This window comes from Candoia aspera, chromosome 3 (assembly GCF_035149785.1).
Source record: "Candoia aspera isolate rCanAsp1 chromosome 3, rCanAsp1.hap2, whole genome shotgun sequence".
In the NCBI taxonomy this organism is placed as follows: Eukaryota; Metazoa; Chordata; class Lepidosauria; order Squamata; family Boidae; genus Candoia; species Candoia aspera.
The window spans coordinates 183,476,668-183,495,931 of NC_086155.1; the positions used below are offsets into that span (position 1 = coordinate 183,476,668).

General features: G+C 42.5%; 1 protein-coding gene across 1 annotated transcript in view; it reads left to right on the plus strand.

Moving 5' to 3' along the window:
- Nucleotides 1–16,688, plus strand: part of NECAB1 (N-terminal EF-hand calcium binding protein 1) — a 56,056-nt gene extending 39,368 nt beyond the window's left edge. The window contains exons 8-13 of the mRNA XM_063299469.1: nt 908–984; nt 4,036–4,089; nt 4,819–4,931; nt 6,696–6,770; nt 13,545–13,636; nt 16,489–16,688. Coding sequence (XP_063155539.1) covers nt 908–984; nt 4,036–4,089; nt 4,819–4,931; nt 6,696–6,770; nt 13,545–13,636; nt 16,489–16,514 — 437 coding nt within the window. The 3' untranslated portion in view covers nt 16,515–16,688. The remainder of the gene's footprint in view (nt 1–907; nt 985–4,035; nt 4,090–4,818; nt 4,932–6,695; nt 6,771–13,544; nt 13,637–16,488) is intronic.
- The last annotated feature ends 2,576 nt before the right edge of the window (nt 16,689–19,264 follow it).

Consider the following 19,264-nt stretch of genomic DNA (forward strand, 5'->3'; position numbering starts at 1 on the left):
ACTGGCTTTATATCTGCCAAGCATCTGCAACCAACTATGGCTCTTACAGCGTTTAAAATATTTGAATATATCCAAATTTTAATCTATTTTAGATATACTGTACATTTAACACTTTCAGAAACACACCTCAATGTATTGTGTACAAAATAATCCAAAATGGCCACTTATGTAACAAACATTTGCCCTGATAAACCCACTGTGATGAAAAGGCCCCCTCTGTTTCCAATGTCATGGTGTGTTTTTTACCATAACTGGATGTGGAGAAGGAAATCTCCATCCTTTTGAACAATTGGCAGGCTGATACAAGTCTCTTAGTTGACTTTCTGAAGGAATTTTCTCCTTTCCCACCAGTATTCACTTCAGCAGATGAAAGCACCTAGCCTTGGCTGCTCTCAGAAACTAAGCAAAGTTGGTCCTGGTTAGAATTTGGATGGAGAACCACCTTGGAATTGTAAACTGCTGTGCGGTGTTTTAAATAGAAAGTGGTGTGGGTGTAATAAATTCCAAGACTATTGGTGAGACAGGAGAGTAAAAACAAAACAAAACAAAACAAAAACCAGAAGAAAACAGCAGTAAACCAAGAAATGGCTTCCAAGAAAATGGCTTCCAAGAAAATAAGTTTATCTTTACTAAGATTTACCCTGTGGGGCCAAATTAGATACAGTGCAGGCCATCCATGAGGAATGGGATTTCCTACATTTGCAAAAGAATTATCAATAGCAGCAGTAGAAAGGTTTAAATCAAGACAGAAACAACATAGGATTTATACTTTACCTGCACCACTTGCCCAGTGAAACAAAAACTCCCATCTCTCTCCAAGAAACAATACATAGATATCACAAAAGTTTCCCTTATTAAGCAAGTACAATCTTCAATCATGTTTTCAACTGTGTTATGTTTTCCAAAGGTTTGCAGAAGGAGGACAACCAATGGATGACCCAAATAAACAGACTTCAGAAGCTGATTGATAAGCTAGAACAGAAGGTGTGCATGACTTCATTAATCACATTTCTCCATGCCCCTCTTTGCTACTGGAAGCTTGTGTAAGAAATATGATTCATTCAGCATTTCAGGTTTCTTTTTTGTTTTAAGACTTAAACACTCTGAAGTTTACTTTGTTCTAGAAACAGGACAAACTTATACGATATGTACTCTTTATAGACCCCCTCCATCCCACTAGCTATTGTATATGTCTTCACTAGACCAAAAAGAAGTACAGTATAGGGCATGTCCTCTACTTCCATCTGCATTTAAGAGGTTCAGGACTCTATCCATCTGTTCATCAGCAGGGCAACTTTCCAACAACAGAATAGAATGGAATAAAATTTTGTGTGGTGAGAGAAGCTGACAAAAAAAAAAAAGATCCAGTTTGAAACGTGGTGTGGATCAGAGCAGGGGTTGTGACTTAACTGAAAAAAATAGGAGGGAAGGCAATTTTATTTAAGAATAAATATTCAAGAAAAGCCACAACTGTATCAGGAAAGAAAGTCACAAATATACCTGTTCTTTATTTGCAATTGAGCAGGTATGCAACAAAAACTTGTATATTATAAAAAGCACACAGAGAGTTCACAAGGCAAATTAAGGCATGTTCTTGTTGGTGCACCACCCCTCAAGAAACTGGACTCTACCATTCTGGACAATTTTCATCCAGTCTCCCACCAACCCTTTTTCGGGAAGGTGGTTGAGAAAGTGGTGGCGCTGCAGCTCCAGAGGGTCCTGGATGAAATGGATTATCTGGACCCTTTTCAGTTGGGTTTCAGGCCCGGATATGGGATGGAAACAGCCTTGGTCACAATTATGGATGACCTCTGGCAGGAGCGGGATGGTGGCAGTGCATCCATCCTGGCTCTTCTTGACCTCTCAGTGGCTTTCAGTACCATCAACCATGGTATCCTTTTGGGTTGGCTCAGGCAGTTGGGGGTGGGTGGTGTGGTTCTGTGCTGGTTCACCTCCTTCCTCCAGGGCCGGTCCCAATCGGTGGTGATGGGGAGTGAGAGATCCGGCCCATGCCCCCTCCTTTGTGGGGTGCCACAGGGTTCGGTACTCTCTCTGCTCCTCTTTAACATCTGCATGAAACCACCGGGTGAGATCATCTGTCGCCACGGTGTGAGGTATCATCAATGTGCTAATGATACTCAACCATACATCTCCATCCTGGGTGACGTAAGTGAAACTGTGACCACCCTCTCTCAGTGCCTGGAGGCTGTGGGGGTCTGGATGGGGAACAACAGGCTTCAGCTGAACGCTGGTAAGAGAGAGTGGCTGTGGGTTGGGGGCTCCTGGGTAGCTGGGAACTCATTATCTTTGACTCTGGATGGGGTTGCACTGCCCGGCAGATCCGGTGTGGAACCTGGAGGTTCTCCTGGACTCACAGCTCCTGCTCAAAGAGCAGGTGGCAGCCGTGGCCAGGGAAGCCTTTGTGCAGCTTCGTGTTGTGTACCAGCTACACCCTTTCCTGGACTGAGAGTCCCTCCAGTCAGTTACTCATGTCCTAGTCATCTCCCATATAGACTACTGTAATGCACTCTACATTGGGCTACCCTTGAAGAGTATCTGGAAGCTACAGCTGGTACAGAATGCGGTTGTGCGACAAGTCTTAGGAGTCCCAAGGAGGGCACAGATAACATCATTGCTGCGCGAGCTGCATTGGGTGCTGGTTTGCTTCCAGGTCCAGTTCAAGGTGTTGGTTATCACCTTTAAAGCCCTACATGGCATGAGTCCGGGTTACCTGAGGGACCACCTCACCCCCATGGCATTGACTCATCCCACCTGGTCAGGCAGAGAGGGCATGCTGTGGACCCTGTCCATGAGGGATTGCTGATTGGCAGGGTCCAGGAGGAGGGCCTTCTCTGCCATCGCGCCTGCCCTTTGGAATAAGTTACCTCTGGAGGTAAGACAGACCTGCACTCTCCTGGCCTTCAGGAAGGGGGTTCAAACCTGGTTATGCCACCTGGCTTGGGGTGGGAGGGGCGATAGCCATACATGGAGGTTGTTGGCACCATGATGGTGCCAACACTAAGATCTTGATTTGCTATCTTGTATTTATATTTTATATTTGTATTTTTATATGTATATTATATTGAAATATATTTATATTTATTACATTGTATTTTTAATGTTATTTTTATTATTGTAAACTGCCCAGAGTCACTGTACACAACTTGGGTTGGTGAGAAGTTCAATAAATAAATAAATAATAAAATAATATCTTTATTGCCTTTCATCATAGGGTAGGTAGAGGAAAGGTGTGTTAATCAATAAGCAACCTGCATAAAAGAAGTTCTAGGAAGCACAAGGTATTGCTTTTTAGAGAAAGGATGTATCTTAACCAACCAGGATATACTTATTTTTAATCTCTGTATTTAAAAGTTATATTTTACAAGTAGATTATCTTCTAATCTACCACCCATTGCAAATCCTATTTCACTGCAGATTTAACCAGCTGAAATTATTCATATATCACCATCTGCCCATGTTTCATCTGTTATCTGCTGATTGCTTTGTCATTGCAACAGCCATCGTTCCTAATGTTTCAGTCACATGGACTGTCTTCAACCAATTCCAGACAAAACTAGTTTTTAATCCTGAAAAAAAAGAGATACATAGACCATAAAAGATTGGCTTTTATGGTCAGCCATAAATCAGAAGAGGGCTCTACTTGGCAGGATATGACATTCACTTGGAATATTCTTCTGTTTTTCCCCTTTTCAAAAATGGGTAGAAATATCTGTAACTATCCTAGGAACCTCCATAGATGTATTTTCCTCACTGCTAAAATGGAGCCCCTGTCCCCAACCCCCACACACAAGTTATTGCATTCAAAGGACAATGCTAGACTGTTTCCACAAGTATGGGAAATTGCCTTTTCAATATCCTTAAATTCCATGCCATTTTACATGTTATTTTCTACCAAAATTGGTTACGAATCATGGTATTGGGGATTTTTTTTATTAAGCTGAAGATTGTTTGTTAAAGCATTAATTAGATAACCCTTACACTTTTGTTTATATCTCCCCTTTATCGGTTGACAAGGATCTAAAGCTTGAGCCGCTAGAAGAAGAGGTATCAGAAGGAAATACTAAATCTGTAAGTCATGTTTTCCCCCCAACCCCATCCCATGGAATCCATATGAATGGAAAAGCAGAACAAAAAGAGTTCTGAATCTGTCCTGGGACTTGAGTTGCTAAGGCTGCCATCCTGTGCTGATTTAGAGATGAATCCACAATCTTTTGTGGGACTTGTTTCTAATAAAGGATTTCCAGAAACATGATCCAAGAGTCAAGTTACATTTCAAGATTAAATTTTACTGTACTCTTGTTGCATCCAAACATTTAAAACTTTGCTTTTGCTTTATATGTTATTTGACCTTTGGAGTTGGATTCGGACTTAGTCATTCTTAGACGGATCCATTTTTAAATCAATGAAAGGCTTAAACCTATCCTAGGTATGGCTAATTAACCTATTGTCATTTTATTGTGTGCATACTAGCTTAATAAACTACTTAAAAGCCTGGACAAACATATACTACAATTAAACTTTAGAAGTATTTTTATATGTTGAATTAATAAAGCAAGTTAGCATATGGAAGGGAAACCCAGAACTGATAAAAATACAAAAAAAATCTTTAGGGAAAAAAAGGCTGTAACACCTAAGTGTGGCATATTCAGTGGACCCAGAATAATGTGGCTGGGGTTGCAAGGAAGAGCCAGAAAACCAGAGGGAAGGGGTATAAAATAAGCATTAAAAATGAAACAAGGTAATTCGATGACAGTATAGTCGATGTAAATTAATCAGATTGTACTACTGTTTTGTCAGCAAATAATGATTGTTCAACGTCAGATGACAGTAATCACAGAAGAACTAGAGCCATTCCGCTTTGCTCTAAAGCAGTATGTAGATACGGCCTCTTCTCAGGATGGATGTCTTCAGTGAGTATGACATTATTCTCAAAGGATGGGAGAATGCAGGCCATTATTGAGAGACTGCACTTTGGGAGGCACTGGAAATCACTAATAAAGGGCATTTATAAAACATCCTAGTCTGACTGATTCAGCAAACTTAGTCCCTCCATTGTATTGTTTTCTTGGAATTATAAATGTACAGAACTCAAGCCATAGTAACCTATAGGAAATCAGCCAATAGGACATAAGAGGCAATATTTATTTTCCTGGGAATAAATATGGCTGAATAGACTGGCCTTATTTCTCAAAAGATGTGCTACCTACAAGGCTACAATCCTTAACATACATTTTATGAAGTAAATCTCACTGAATAGAATATACTTTTGAGTAAATAGGGATTAGATTTTAAACGTGCAAGTATTAACCAGGAACAAGTGAATGAGCGCCTTCTTATTGCCAAATGGCTCTCTGGTATCTTCTGATAATTTCTTTCAGATTACTGATATTACAGTGCAAATCATTTAAAGTGTACAACTTCTTTGTTTTTAAATGCAAAACTTTTGCCTATTAAAAAGTAGAGATTATACATTACAGCAGGCTGTAACTTGTGCTCTGCTCTCTGACTCCAAGAAAGCTAATAGACTATTGCTGACCAGTCAAACTTCTTTGGATGCATAGGATTAGGTTTTTCCCATAGGTTGAATTCCAATTTCTGTTTGCTTGTTGCAGATTACTGCTGACAAAGTAAATTACTTGACAAAACTAGTTCAGAGCTATATAAACAAAACCAATGTAAAAAAAAATACTTTGCATTACATTTAGCTATTCATACTAGTAAATGCTGTCCATTATGCCAAAGTAACATTTACTGAAACTCTTGAAGGTACAGTGAACAAAAGAATGTAAATGGAATAGGATTACAATTTTACTAGAAACTATTATCCATGTGAGAAAATAATTAACATCAGTAACCTGATGAGGATATAGAAAACTAAGAGACATTTCCCTTTTGATCTGATCATTATTTCCCATGTAGATGGTGCCATCTGCTGGTATGTCTCAAAGTTGATATTTTGTTGTAATTATGTAGCTGAAAATGAGTATGATAGGACTGAAAATTTCCATTTCATTCAGCTAAGGGCCAAAGGCCCAAAGAAGTAGGCTTTCCCACAAGCCTTGCCAACTGAATAAGGAATCGTGTGCTCCAAGAGTATGTAGTTTCTATGTATGTATAACTTCTTATGTAGTTTCTAGGTGTCAGGTTATAAATTCCCATCCATCAGATTTGGGGAGGTTCAATTCAATGCCTCTTCCTTCTTCCAAACAACTAACAGTATTTCACTTTTTAAATGTTTCAGTAAAAATAATTATGCATATGTTCATATATTTCCTTACTGAAACTCTAACAGCGAATGTCAAATTTCTAAGTTATATACAGTTCAAATGACTGCTATGCTATGGCCAAGAAATCACGGTTTTCCGCTAAAACGTATTTTGCTTAGTCTTAGGCTCAACATCCCTCTGCATACCATATATTGCACATGCATTTTGGATTTCAGTGCGGTTTATATGATGTTCCAGTGCTGGGAATGATGGTTTATTTAAAATATGAATCTCATGGTAATAAAAAATGAGCTTTGACTTAGTTTAATATTACAGAAAGAAACTAGGCATTCTCATTAGGCCTGTACCAACCCTAAGGTGAAAAACACTTACAGAAATGCTTTTAAATAAATGAAATATTCACACGGTCTGTTTTCTATCCAAATAAATTATGTGCTTATTTTTTAGTGTTTCCATTCAGAAACTTTCAAGCAAATCCTGTTTCATTGTTTATGAATTTTGGGAGCACAACGCCTGGAACAGGTAAGTAGATTTCTAAAACACGATTATTCATCAGCATTAGCTTAGGCTTAGGCAGTATGAGCAGTATATTACGTGTCCGTTTTCTATATTAATTGGTTTAATCAGTTAGGAGCCAACATAGTTACTTACTTATTGTCATGTTCCCCGTTGCAAGGCATCCATGCATCACAACGGGGAACATGCCTTTCAGGAAGGAGGAAGGGATAACCCTAATCCCTTAAGCACTCAAACACTAAAAGCGATTACAAGGACAAAGGAAGCACACCTTTGCGCGGACCGGAGGACCCATCAACAGATCGGCGGAACTTCCACACATTACCCCGGGGGATGCACCTGCACCGGACAAGGAGAGAAGACAGAGGAGACCGGCAGTGATCACCCTAATCGCCCATCAACAGACCGGATTCGTTTCCAGATCGCCTATCGAGGATCCGGATCCAGCTTGTGGGACAATGGGGGGTGGAGGTGGACAAGGTCCGCCACGGGGGTATATACGGGGTACCACACAACCATGCCCGCATTCCTGTCTTTTTGCGTGCGTGCACTCTGTACTCAATAGACGGAAATCCTTAGCCCCGTCTAAGTGAGTCCGTGCCTTATTGGGAAACGCACCCATTACATAAAGACGGGAATCGAAAAAAAAAAATTCCGCCAGCACCAATCCAGATCTGACCTGTGAGGGACCCGAGTTGGCAATGAACAGAATCAACCGACAGAGCGGCGGTGACCCAAGGACCGGTGACAGGTCACCTGGCTCCACGGAATGAGCGATTGGAAGGACCCATACACCCCGACACCGCGAAGTCCGGGTAGGTTCGGGATCGAGCTCGGAGGAGGAGACCAGGAGGAGCGGGACTCTCGAAGCCACGAGAGAGTCGCAAGGCGAGTGGGTCACCCTGGACGAGACGGCGGGATCCCTGCCCGGAGCGTTCGGGCCATCGAAAGAGGCGAGAGAGCACCGGCTCACGACAACCCCAGGAGCTGAGGGAAGGCGGCGGAGCGGCCGGCCGGCGGCCGGCTCCCAAGCTGATGAGCGGCTCAGCACGGTGGAATCAAGGCTGGAGTCGATAGAGCAGCTGCTCCTGAGGTTGGCGATCGGGTGGGAAGCCTGAGGGAGGGGGGAGCCGGGACCAGGCTCCAGAGGCGCATCACCCCCCCCAACCTCCGAGACGAGACATCTGGGGCAGGGACGGAGGTGGCATGAAGAGGACGCGGAACCAGGCAGAGGTTTTCATGGTGAGCCGAACAGGGGGACGTCTCCCCCCCCCATCCCAGAAACGCGACGTTGGGGTTGAGGTTGGAGCAGGCACGAGACGGGAGCAACGCCACCCGGAACCTGGCCAAGGGAATCCCCACCAAGAGAATGGAGAACCCCAGCAACCCGGGAGGTGCCAAGATGCCCAGAGGTGAGGTGGAACCCACTGGGAGCGGGTGTCAAAGACCTCGGGGTCAAGTTTGACGGAGACCCGACCATGCTATCTTTCTTCATCACAAACACAAAAAATTACATAGAGGAAAGGCAAAATCAACGCCATAGCAAACAAACTAAGAGGGAGAGCAGCTGATTGGTACGTACAGCTGTGCCAAGCAGGGGCTCCAGAACTCGATCACGTCAACGAGTTCATATGGGCGCTTGACCTACATTTTAGAGATCCCCTTGAGCAGGACAGAGCAAAAAGAGCCCTAAGGGGAATCAGCCAGGGGCAACGTTCTGTGGCAGACTATGCCATGGAATTCCAATCCCTGGCTGGAAAGGTGGAGGACTGGTCACAATCGACCCTGATCAAGCGTTTCAAGGAAGGTCTGGACCTGAACGTCTTGAGGTGGGCGTTATGCAGGGACGACCCTAACACTCTCATTGAGTGGATACAGCTAGCCGGCAGGGTGGAAAATGCCCAAGAAACGTTCCTGCAAGCAAAGCAGACAGCCATGCAAATGACGACACGAGCTGCGGCCGGACCAGCGAGACCAGCACCCCAATCCTGGAAGGAGGAGAGGGAGCGGCGATTCGCCAAGGGGCAGTGCCTCCGTTGCGGGAAGGAAGGGCACAAAGCCGCATCCTGCCCAAACGCTAAAACAAATGACAGCAGACCGAGGAAACCACCGGGTAAACCACCAACACCGCCCAAAAAGATGCCAGCGGCTACTGGGGAGGTCGGACTGAAATCTTTACCCTACCCCATTGAAGAGTCAGAGAGCAATGACGATGAGCCGGCGGGAAACGCCAACCACCTGCCCTAAGAAGCACCAGGGGGCAGGTGAAGGATCAAGAAGGGCGCAGCAACAGCTGGGTGAGTGAAAACTGCCCCACCTTGTATGTCAAGGTTGAACTGAAATCACAGGTGAAGTCCATCAAAATTTGGGCCCTGATCGACTCGGGCTGCTCCAGGTGCTTAATGCACCCAGACCTGGTGGCCGATTTAAAGCTCCGCCGCTATCCACTTCAGCACCATATAGTATTCACCCAATTGGACGGATCAGCGGCAGGAGGGGGCCCGGTCACCTAATACACCGACAAAGTGGCACTGCAGCTCGGCAGCCACCGGGAAAGCCTGCAATTTATCCTGGCACCGGTGGGCCAACCCTTAATAATCCTGGGTATCCTGTGGTTGGTGCGACGGAACCCACACATCAATTGGCAGACCAGGACAATCACCTTCCCAGACGGCTCCTAGCAAGCGCCTACAGGGGATGAGGTCCCCCGTGCTGTGGTGGGGAGGGCAGCATCCACAACAATGCATCTGGAAGCAGCGGGCCTGGCAGGTTTGCCAGACAGGTACGCGGAGTTCACGGATGTGTTCGGGGAGAAAGAGGTGGACAAACTCCCCCCCTCCCACAGAAAAACGGACTGCACAATAGAACTGGTTCCCAATACACCCTTACCGAAGCCCAAAATCTATGCAATGACCCAGAAGGAGCTGGCAGAATTGTGGGAATCCGTGGACAAAAACCTAGCATGCGGCTTCAATGAACCCACTAACTCACCAGTCCGAGCCCCAGTCCTTTTCAGGGAAAAAAAGGATGGGACATTGAGGCTTTGTACGGACTACCACGGCTTGAATGCCGCGTCCATATCAAACAAATACCCCTCATCAAGGACATCCTAGCACACCTCTCTAAAGGCAAAATATTTTCCAAACTGGACTTGCGGGAGGCTTATTTCCGTATATGGATATGGGAGGGGGACGAATGGAAGACAGCTTTTAATTGCCCCCTGGGGTCGTTTCAATATAAGGTGTTACCATTTGGTCTGGCGGGGGCACCAGGAGTATTTATGCAACTTATTAACGAGGTCTTGCACGACCACTTGTTCAAGGGGGTCCTTGTCTACTTAGACGACGTGCTAATATACTCAGAAACAGAAGAGGAGCACGAACGCTTGGTTAAGCAAGTGCTCAGGAAACTCCGCAAAGCAGAGCTATTTGCCAAGCTCTCTAAGTGCGAGTTTCATAAATCACAAATTGACTACCTGGGTTACAGAATCTCGGCGAGGGGCATCGAGATGGACCCAAGTAAGGTCCAAGCCATCCTGGCAAGGGAGCGCCCACGCACGAGGAGGCAACTACAAAGTTTCCTCGGTTTTACGAATTTTTACAGGGGTTTTATCCAGGGACTGGCAGAAATTGTGCTACCTCTAACCAACCTACTCCATACAAAGGGCTTAGGGGACACACGAAAGTCACGGAACCCGGGAGCGCTCCTGAACTGGATGGCTGACTGTCAAAAGGCTTTTGAGCACCTCAAAAGCCTCTTTACAGCAGAACCAGTACTACAACACCCCGACCCCACCAAGCCTTTCGTGGTACAAGTAGACGCTTCTGATTTTTCCATTGGGGCACTCCTGCTTCAGCGGGATTCTGACAATCAGCTGAAACCCTGCGCGTACCTTTCCCGCAAGTTCTCAGAAATGGAACGGAGATGGCACGTGTGGGAAAAGGAGGCGTTCGCCATCAAAGCCGCCCTAGAGGCATGGCGGCACCTCCTGGAAGGGGCCATCTGCCCCTTTGAGGCCTGGACAGACCACAAAAACCTAGAAGCTCTCAGCACGCCAAAACGCCTCAGCCCCAAATAGGTTTGCTGGGCGTAGTTTTTCAGCCGATTTGACTTTAAGCTGAAATTCATACCGGGGAGGAAGAATTTCCTAGCCGACGCTCTCTCCAGGCGGCCCCAGGATGCCAGTCAGGCATCCGACATTGTAGGCACTGTGTGGACCGACACACAGCTGGGTTGCCAAGCCGTTACGCGCAGCCAAACCAGGACACAGCGCACCCCAGCACAGCCACCCGCAGAGGGAGGGAAACGCAGGTCAATTTCACCTAGCTTGCAACAACAGTTCGCTCAAGCCCTCAAAACGGATACATGGTTGCAAACCAACCAACACAATGTATCTTTCACAAACAGTCTGGCTTGGAAACAGAATAACTTGTACGTGCCAGAGCAATTGCGAGCAGAAGTTTTAAGCCGCTCACACGACGACAAAACAGCTGGGCACTTCGGATTTGTAAAAACACTGCATCTAGTCAGACGACAATTCTGGTGGCCCACTCTTAGGAGGGATGTAAAGGAATATGTCGCTGCTTGCCCCACATGTGCCATGGCCAAACAAAAAGTGGGGAAGCCCCAGGGACTGTTGCAGCCGGTAGCGAGCCCCTCACGCCCTTGGGAAGAAATCTCGATGGACTTTATTGTGGACTTGCCACCCAGTCAGAGAAAAACGGTTATCTGGCTGGTAAAAGACTATTTCTCCAAACAGGCACTCTTCGTACCCTACGCCTCCATTCCCTCCGCGCAACAGCTGGCACGCCTCTTTTTAAACCACATCTATAAATTTCACGGCGCCCCCTCCCATTTGGTGATGGATAGGGGCACACAATTTACTTCCAAATTCTGGAAGGCATTTTTAAAATTAATTGGAACCAAGCAAGCACTGTCCACGGCTTGGCACCCCCACACAGATGGCTCTACGGAGATTCTTAACTCCACCCTGGAGCAATTCCTACGCTCATTTATAAATTATCAACAGGACGACTGGGTAGACCTGCTACCCTTTGCCGAGGTGACCTACAACAATGCAGTGCACCAGAGCACGGGTCACACCCCATTCAAGGTAGTATATGGTAGAGACTTTGTTCCGATCCCGGAACTGCCCCAGCCAGACACCCCGCCCTGTTCCCTAGATGACTGGGCAGCGCAACTGGCCACGGTTTGGCCCTTCATCCAGCTGGCTCTCTCAGACGCTCAAGCAACATACAAAAAGTTCGCGGACAACCACAGGGCGGCGCAGCCAAACTTCAAAGTGGGAGATAGGGTCTACCTCTCCACTAAGTTCATCAAGTCTCTGCAGCCCTCGAAGAAACTGGCACCCAAATTCATTGGTCCGTTCCCAATCATAGAAATTATCAACCCAGTGACTTTCAAGTTGGAGCTACCACACAACTTGAGACGCATACACCCAGTGTTCCATTGTGCCCTACTAAAACCGGTCACCCTTTCAAAGTGGCACAATGAACCCCCCCCCCCCGCCCCCGCCCATCATGATAGATGGACAACATTTCGAAATTAAGGCGGTACTAGACTCCAGAAGGCTAAGGGGCACTCTACAGTACCTCGTCCGATGGAAACATTTCCCCCACCCTGAGTGGGTGCAAGCGCAAGAGGTCTCAGCACAGCGGCTTGTCAAACGCTTCCACGAAGCATACCCTGACAAACCGGCACCTTAGAGTTTTCTTGGGGGGGCAGTATGTCATGTTCCCTGTTGCAAGGCATCCATGCATCACAACGGGGAACATGCCTTTCAGGAAGGAGGAAGGGATAACCCTAATCCCTTAAGCACTCAAACACTAAAAGCGATTACAAGGACAAAGGAAGCACACCTTTGCGCGGACCGGAGGACCCATCAACAGATCGGCGGAACTTCCACACATTACCCCGGGGGATGCACCTGCACCGGACAAGGAGAGAAGACAGAGGAGACCGGCAGTGATCACCCTAATCGCCCATCAACAGACTGGATTCGTTTCCAGATCGCCCATCGAGGATCCGGATCCAGCTTGTGGGACAATGGGGGGTGGAGGTGGACAAGGTCCGCCACGCGGGTATATATGGGGTACCACGCAACCACGCCTGCATTCCTGTCTTTTTGCGTGCGTGCACTCTGTACTCAATAAACGGAAATCCTTAGCCTCGTTTAAGTGAGTCCGCGCCTTATTGGGCACTTATGCATCTTTCTGAAAAACACGACTTCCTATTCCAGCAGTACTGATCCTTAAAATATGAAAAGGTTTTCTTGGCCAGAGGCATTTGTTAAGCAGGAAGCAATGTAAAAGAATGAAATAAAAGCATGCAGTTGATTCTAATAGATTTGAAAATGTAAACCCTGATGCATCAAAGCTCATAAAACAATTTAATAAAATATGGCAATATTTTTATTCTGGCATTAAAACTGTGGCAACAGGACAAATGCCTCAGAAGACCATGGTAGCCCTATCTTGTTTTTAGATCACAGAAAGCTCTGTGATAACACAAATCACAGCTGCACTTTCCCCCATTGAGGCAACTTAATCACAAATAATCTCTCTGCATGAGTTCTGTCTGGTTGTGAGCCTGTGTACTTTTGATGCATTCATATGTGAATTGGGACCTCTAGGTTTAGACTGGGTGATTTTTATTATTCATGATTAATTTAGTGGTGCATTTTAATGCTACAAAATGTAAACCAAAAAGGTTTCTAAGTATGACTTTGTATAAGAAAATATATATCACTTATTTCTCCAGCCATCTCCAGATGAATTATAGCAAGTCATTCCAAAGAAGTAATATAGATTGCCTGGAAACTCCAGAACGCATTACAACTATGCTTGTTCCTGGTAATGGGATTTTTTAATTTTTACTTTATAAGTTATTTCCTTGTGTTCTTCCATCTTCCCAATCATTAATTCTACTGTAAGAAACAGTAGCAGATAAATATCCATTCATAGAATGTTATTAGAGTATAAATCTCATTGAACACATGGGACTTGCTTCTAACTATGCACAGAATGGCATTAGGTTAACAGAGCTGTATTTCTACCTTGTCAATTCCATTTTGTTAGCCACATTGGTGTTTGTTTGTTTTTTGCAAACAGTGAATTTAAAAGGAAGAATCTTAATGTTGAGAGGGGTTAATATGTTTGTTCTAAGCTGAAAGGAGAAAAGTATTTTTAAAGTAAAATTAGTAAATATGTAGGAGAGCCAGCTTGGTGTAATGGTTTAAGACACCAGTCTAGAAATCAGAAGACTGTGAGTCCTGTAATGTAGTCTCACATTAAGCACAAAGCCAGCTAGGTGACTTTGGGCCAGTCTGCCCAAATATTGTTTAAAAACAATGAAAATCATTGCCACAAGATGTAATGACAGTCACTACTAAAGCTTTAAAAGCACCAATGCCTATTAGTTTTGATGGCTTCAGTTACCTCCAGTATCAACATGATTTTCAATAGCAACTGCTAGGGATCCAATGTAGAAAGATGTTATTACAATCATGTCCTGCTTTTGGCCTTTCAAAATGTATCTCTTTAGCTATTTGAGAACAACTTTTGGGCTCAACAGGTCTTTGATCTGGTCTAGCACACCTCATTTTTTGTTTCTGTTCTTAATGTAAATGGATTGAAGATATCTAGTGTCTCTGTGTTAAGAAAATTGATAACTGAAGGCTTAATGTCTATAACTATGACAATAGCATTGCCTAATACATTTTAATTTGGAAATCAGGAGACCAATTTACAGTAACTAATATATTTCAGGCAGTTGTAGCACAAAATTTAAATACTGTGTCAACATTCACCAAAGTAACATTATTACTATCAGAGGTTTTAATTTACACAAAATGGTAATTATTCTTAAAAAAAAATCACAATGGTAGAAATGAAGGACCAAGCAAACTGACAATTTACAATCAAGCTTCAATATTCATCAGAGCTCCTTTTTATTTACATTGATTATGTGTGATGTTGATTTTTGTAGAATTATTAGACCTACATTTCATTCCCTGAGACTCACAAAACAGCCCTTCTAGCCCTTCAAACATAACTAAAGCTGCAAAGTTGAACATCTGAAGCCTAAACTTGTAACCACTTTCTTAGGAAACAACCTCCAAACTGAGCAGGAAGGCAAGCAAATTCTTTAAGTATCAGGCCCCCATTTTTTTAGTAGGTGTTCTATCATTAAACAATTATTTTTCAGAGATTCAGGACAGAGGCAATAGGGACATTATTTATTTGATTTATATAGCAACTTTCCATTCATAAAACACTTAAGATAGTTAAATATACAGTAGTACAAAAAAGCAAAAGATAAAAATACATCAATTAAAACTACAGTTAAATATGTTACAAATATTATGTTCAACAAACTATGTTTAAACCATAGTTTATTAAACAAGGCATAGTAGCCTAGCTTCATACATAATGCCAAGTTGTAAATGTTGCAAAACAAAATAGCTGGCTTTAATCTATGAGTTTTAGAACAAAAATAATATGGTTTCATGGAATATATGAACTTAGTTGATGCCAGTCTGTTTGACTACTGACATTTGTTCTCTTCTATTGAATTACTGCTCTGATTCTATAAATCTCAGAGTTGGAATTGGTCCAACCCCTCTCCATTCAGTGAAGATAATTCAAAAGCATTTATTAGTAGGGAATACAGTTGTCAAAATTGTAATTCAAATGTGCTGATTCATTTGAGTTTTATTTGGTACATACTTGCCTCCAAATGCAATTTAAGGTATTGGTTGATCATTTTTAAGGGTGAGATAGTATTGGATCCAGAAAGAACCAAAAAAGTTGAAGAAATTCTTCTGTATCCTTCCAACATTTAAGGTCTCCTATAAATATCCTCCTCTATGTAACTCTTTCATCAGAAGTTTCAAAGTTAATCTACAAGGGTTCTTTCAGCTATGATGCCTTTCTAAAGGGGTTAACCTGATTCCCAAACATTTATCATTTAAATGTCAAGCAAGCATTTTTATTTGTACAGAGCCAGTTTGGTCTAGTGGTTAAGGCAATGGAATAGAAACCACGAGACTGATCTAGTCCTGCCTCAGGCATGAAAGCCGGCTGCGTGACCTTGGGCCAGTCGTTCTCTCTCAGCCCAACTCACCTCACAGGGTTGCTGTTGTGGGCAAAATAGGAGGAGAAAGGAGTATTAGGTATATTCGCCACCTTGAGTTATTTACAAAAATAATAAAGGTGTGATAGAAAATAAATAAATAAATAATCTTACTAAATTGTTGGTTTAACTGAGCAATTTTCATTAGCTTTCCCCCCACCCCAATTTTTGTGTATATATGTTCTGATGAAATTCACGGTTTTTTTAAAAACAAAAAGGCTAAAACCAACGGATAAAATACATAAACTTATATGCAGGTTACAAGTACTTTACTCTAAAACTATGCTGTTAACACTAATCAGTCAGATAAAAAAGATAGCCAAGGCCCAACAATTTTGGGGGGATATGAACATTCTGCCATTGAAAATATTTTATTCCTGTAGAATTTTGCAAGGTTCATGTTACAATATTAGGCATGTCAGTATGTTTTAATCTGTTCTGGTATAACAGGTAAATAAAGTGAAACATCCATTTACATGCTGCAAAATTACTTTGAAACTAAGCATCCCTTTGAAATGTTGATGGAAATGTCTGACATAAGATTATTTAATCATGAATATTTTCTTTTCAGCTTCTTGGTGCACCCTGAACAACTAGAAGTACTATACTTCTTAAAAGTAAGCTCGACATTAAACAGCACCCAGAGAACAATAATAAAATCTCTAAAGTTAGCAGATCATAGCTATTCTTTCACCGATAGATTCTTCCATTTAAAAAGAAATTCATGTTGTATAAGTTGTTGCTAGTATTTTATGAAATCATGTAAAATAGTTTTAGGCTCTTTTTAGATGAGGTTTTTTTTAAATGTAGTATTGTGTTGATTGTGTTTACTGTGTGCACTACTGTTTGTAAAGTCCCTTGAAAATTCATTTCTGCAATCATATCTGACATTGTTCCCTTTGCCTACTAACCTGGTGTGCAATGAAGTCAGTCAGATGTGTATAGAAAAAGACCTATGAAGAAACTAAAGTGTTTTTACTGTTTTTTCATATTTATATTAGTAGAAAAAGTTTCATTATATATTTATAAATAAATGTATATGGAATGGTTGTGTTGACATCAAAGAGTATATGAATATATATCTTTGTATGGAGATGATGTCATGTTTTTGGCTGAAAACTTAAATAATCCGCAGTGAATGTTAAACTGTATGATGCAACAGGAAGCACAGATCTGAAAATTAATCTATTAAAAACCAAGATAGCTATGTTTGATAAGGAAAATGAAGTGAACAATTGCAAGTTATATGTCAATGGTGAAAAATTAGAGCAAGTGGATGAATTTGCATGCTATCGTGTTTATTGAAGATGGGAAATGGATGGAAAAATTATAAGATGTCAAAATGCTATTAGAAAGGTAGTGTGTAGCCTGTTACGTTTTTGAGGAATGAATGTCAAAGGAAGTAAAAATGGTGTGATTCTACCCCCTTTATTTTATGCAAGTAAGAGTTAGGTATGTCAGAAGAAACATAAAAGTGAGTTGTAAAATGAAACTTAAGTGTGTGAGGTAAAATGAAAAGAAATTGGGTCAAGAACGAATGAACACTGAATAAATAACCAGAATGAAAAACATACACTGAGGTCATTTAGAAAGAATGAATGAGAAGTGAATTCCAAGTAAGTATAAATAAATAAAATAAGGAAGTAAGGATAAATAAAATAAGGGAAGAAAAGGGGAAAGAAATTCCATGACAGTTGAAAGGAACTGATGACCGAACCTCAAAAAAAGGCAAGACATTTACAGAAGGCAGGACATGGTGAAAGCAAGAACAGTTTGCAAAGACAGAAAAGTATGGAAATGTATTGATATTGGCGTTAACTAGAATTGGCTGTTTCTTTTTCTTATCACCAGCTTTTAATTTCTTTGGCTTATTGTGTTTACTCCTTTTCCGCACTCTGCAGAACATTGCTTATTTTGAAAGGGAATAGTCTGATGAATGTACACATATGTAAAGCCATCAACAGGCTTTATAAATATGTATGTCAGCCATAAATATGTATGTCAGCCATCAACAGGCACATAGAGATAAACAACATTGACACACCATTCAAGAGACAATAAAAAAGCTAAAAAGGAAACAAAAAGACCAGAACACCTCTTCGCCAGCAGTCAACACCCAGATAAGCGGGGATTAACACCAGGATTAACATCCAATAATCGAGCAGTAAACAATACCCTAATCAGGGAACTACCAGCTCAGACACACAAACAAGCAGCAAAGAACAGCCTAATCAAGGAAGTACCAAGGGGAAAACCATACCCCCACCAACACTTACAGGGCAAGCTACTGTACATAAGCAAAGAGCAAACCCCACTCTCTTCTAGCACTGAGGATGTTATCTAATCAGGTGACGAAATGTCTGCAAGCTCCGAGAACACCGAGGAATCCACATACGTATATAAAGTTTCAAATACTTCTCTAAGTGAAAACAAATATTATCTGTAAGTCTGTACACAGGAACTAAAAAAATCTCCACAGAACAAATACCATTCCACATAATCAATAACGTAAGATTCAGTCTTCAGCAGAAAAACATAACAAATGTAACACATTTGCAGATTTTGGAAAAGACTGAAAGGAACAAGATACAGAGGAAATTTACTAGCCTTATTATTTTCTTTAGAGGCTGTGTGGCTGTACTCTCAACAACAGTAAATTCTGCTAATGGAAGATTGATAAGAACAAATAATTATTTTTATTTTAAAAATCTTATTAAGCCACCTATATTGTAACAACAACCCTGAGCTGCGTACAAATCAGTAAAAGCAACAGAACCTCCCAAGCCAAAAAATAAAAATCAGTAAAAACTCTTATTAAAACTCATAGCACCCTGGAGCAACTCTCTCCATATATCTACACACCATCTTGCTGGGCTCCAGCTCAGCCTACCCCAATGGTTGTGGAAAAAGCCACCTCTTCAAGGACTTCTGGAAGGCAAGGAGGGTGGGGGCCTGCCAGATCTGTGGGAAAAGAGTGTTTGTTCCACAGGGCAGGGACAGCTACAGAGAAGGTGCACTTCCTAGGTCCTCCCAGATGACAACACTTAAAGGAAGGTTTCTGGACTGTGCCCATCCTATCTGACCTGGTGAGATAGGCAGATAGCCCCAGGGAGAGGAGGTCCTGCAAGTATCCTGGTCCCATGCCATTTAGGGTTTTAAAGGTGTAACTAGCACTTGGAATTGCACATGGAAAGAAACTGGAAACCAATGTATAATGGCTGATAACTTCATCCTGAGTTCCTGGCTAACACAGATTTATATTTTTTATATATATATATACGCACATACACACACACACTGTATGTGTGTGTGTGTGTGTGTGTGTGTGTGTGTGTATGTATGTATGT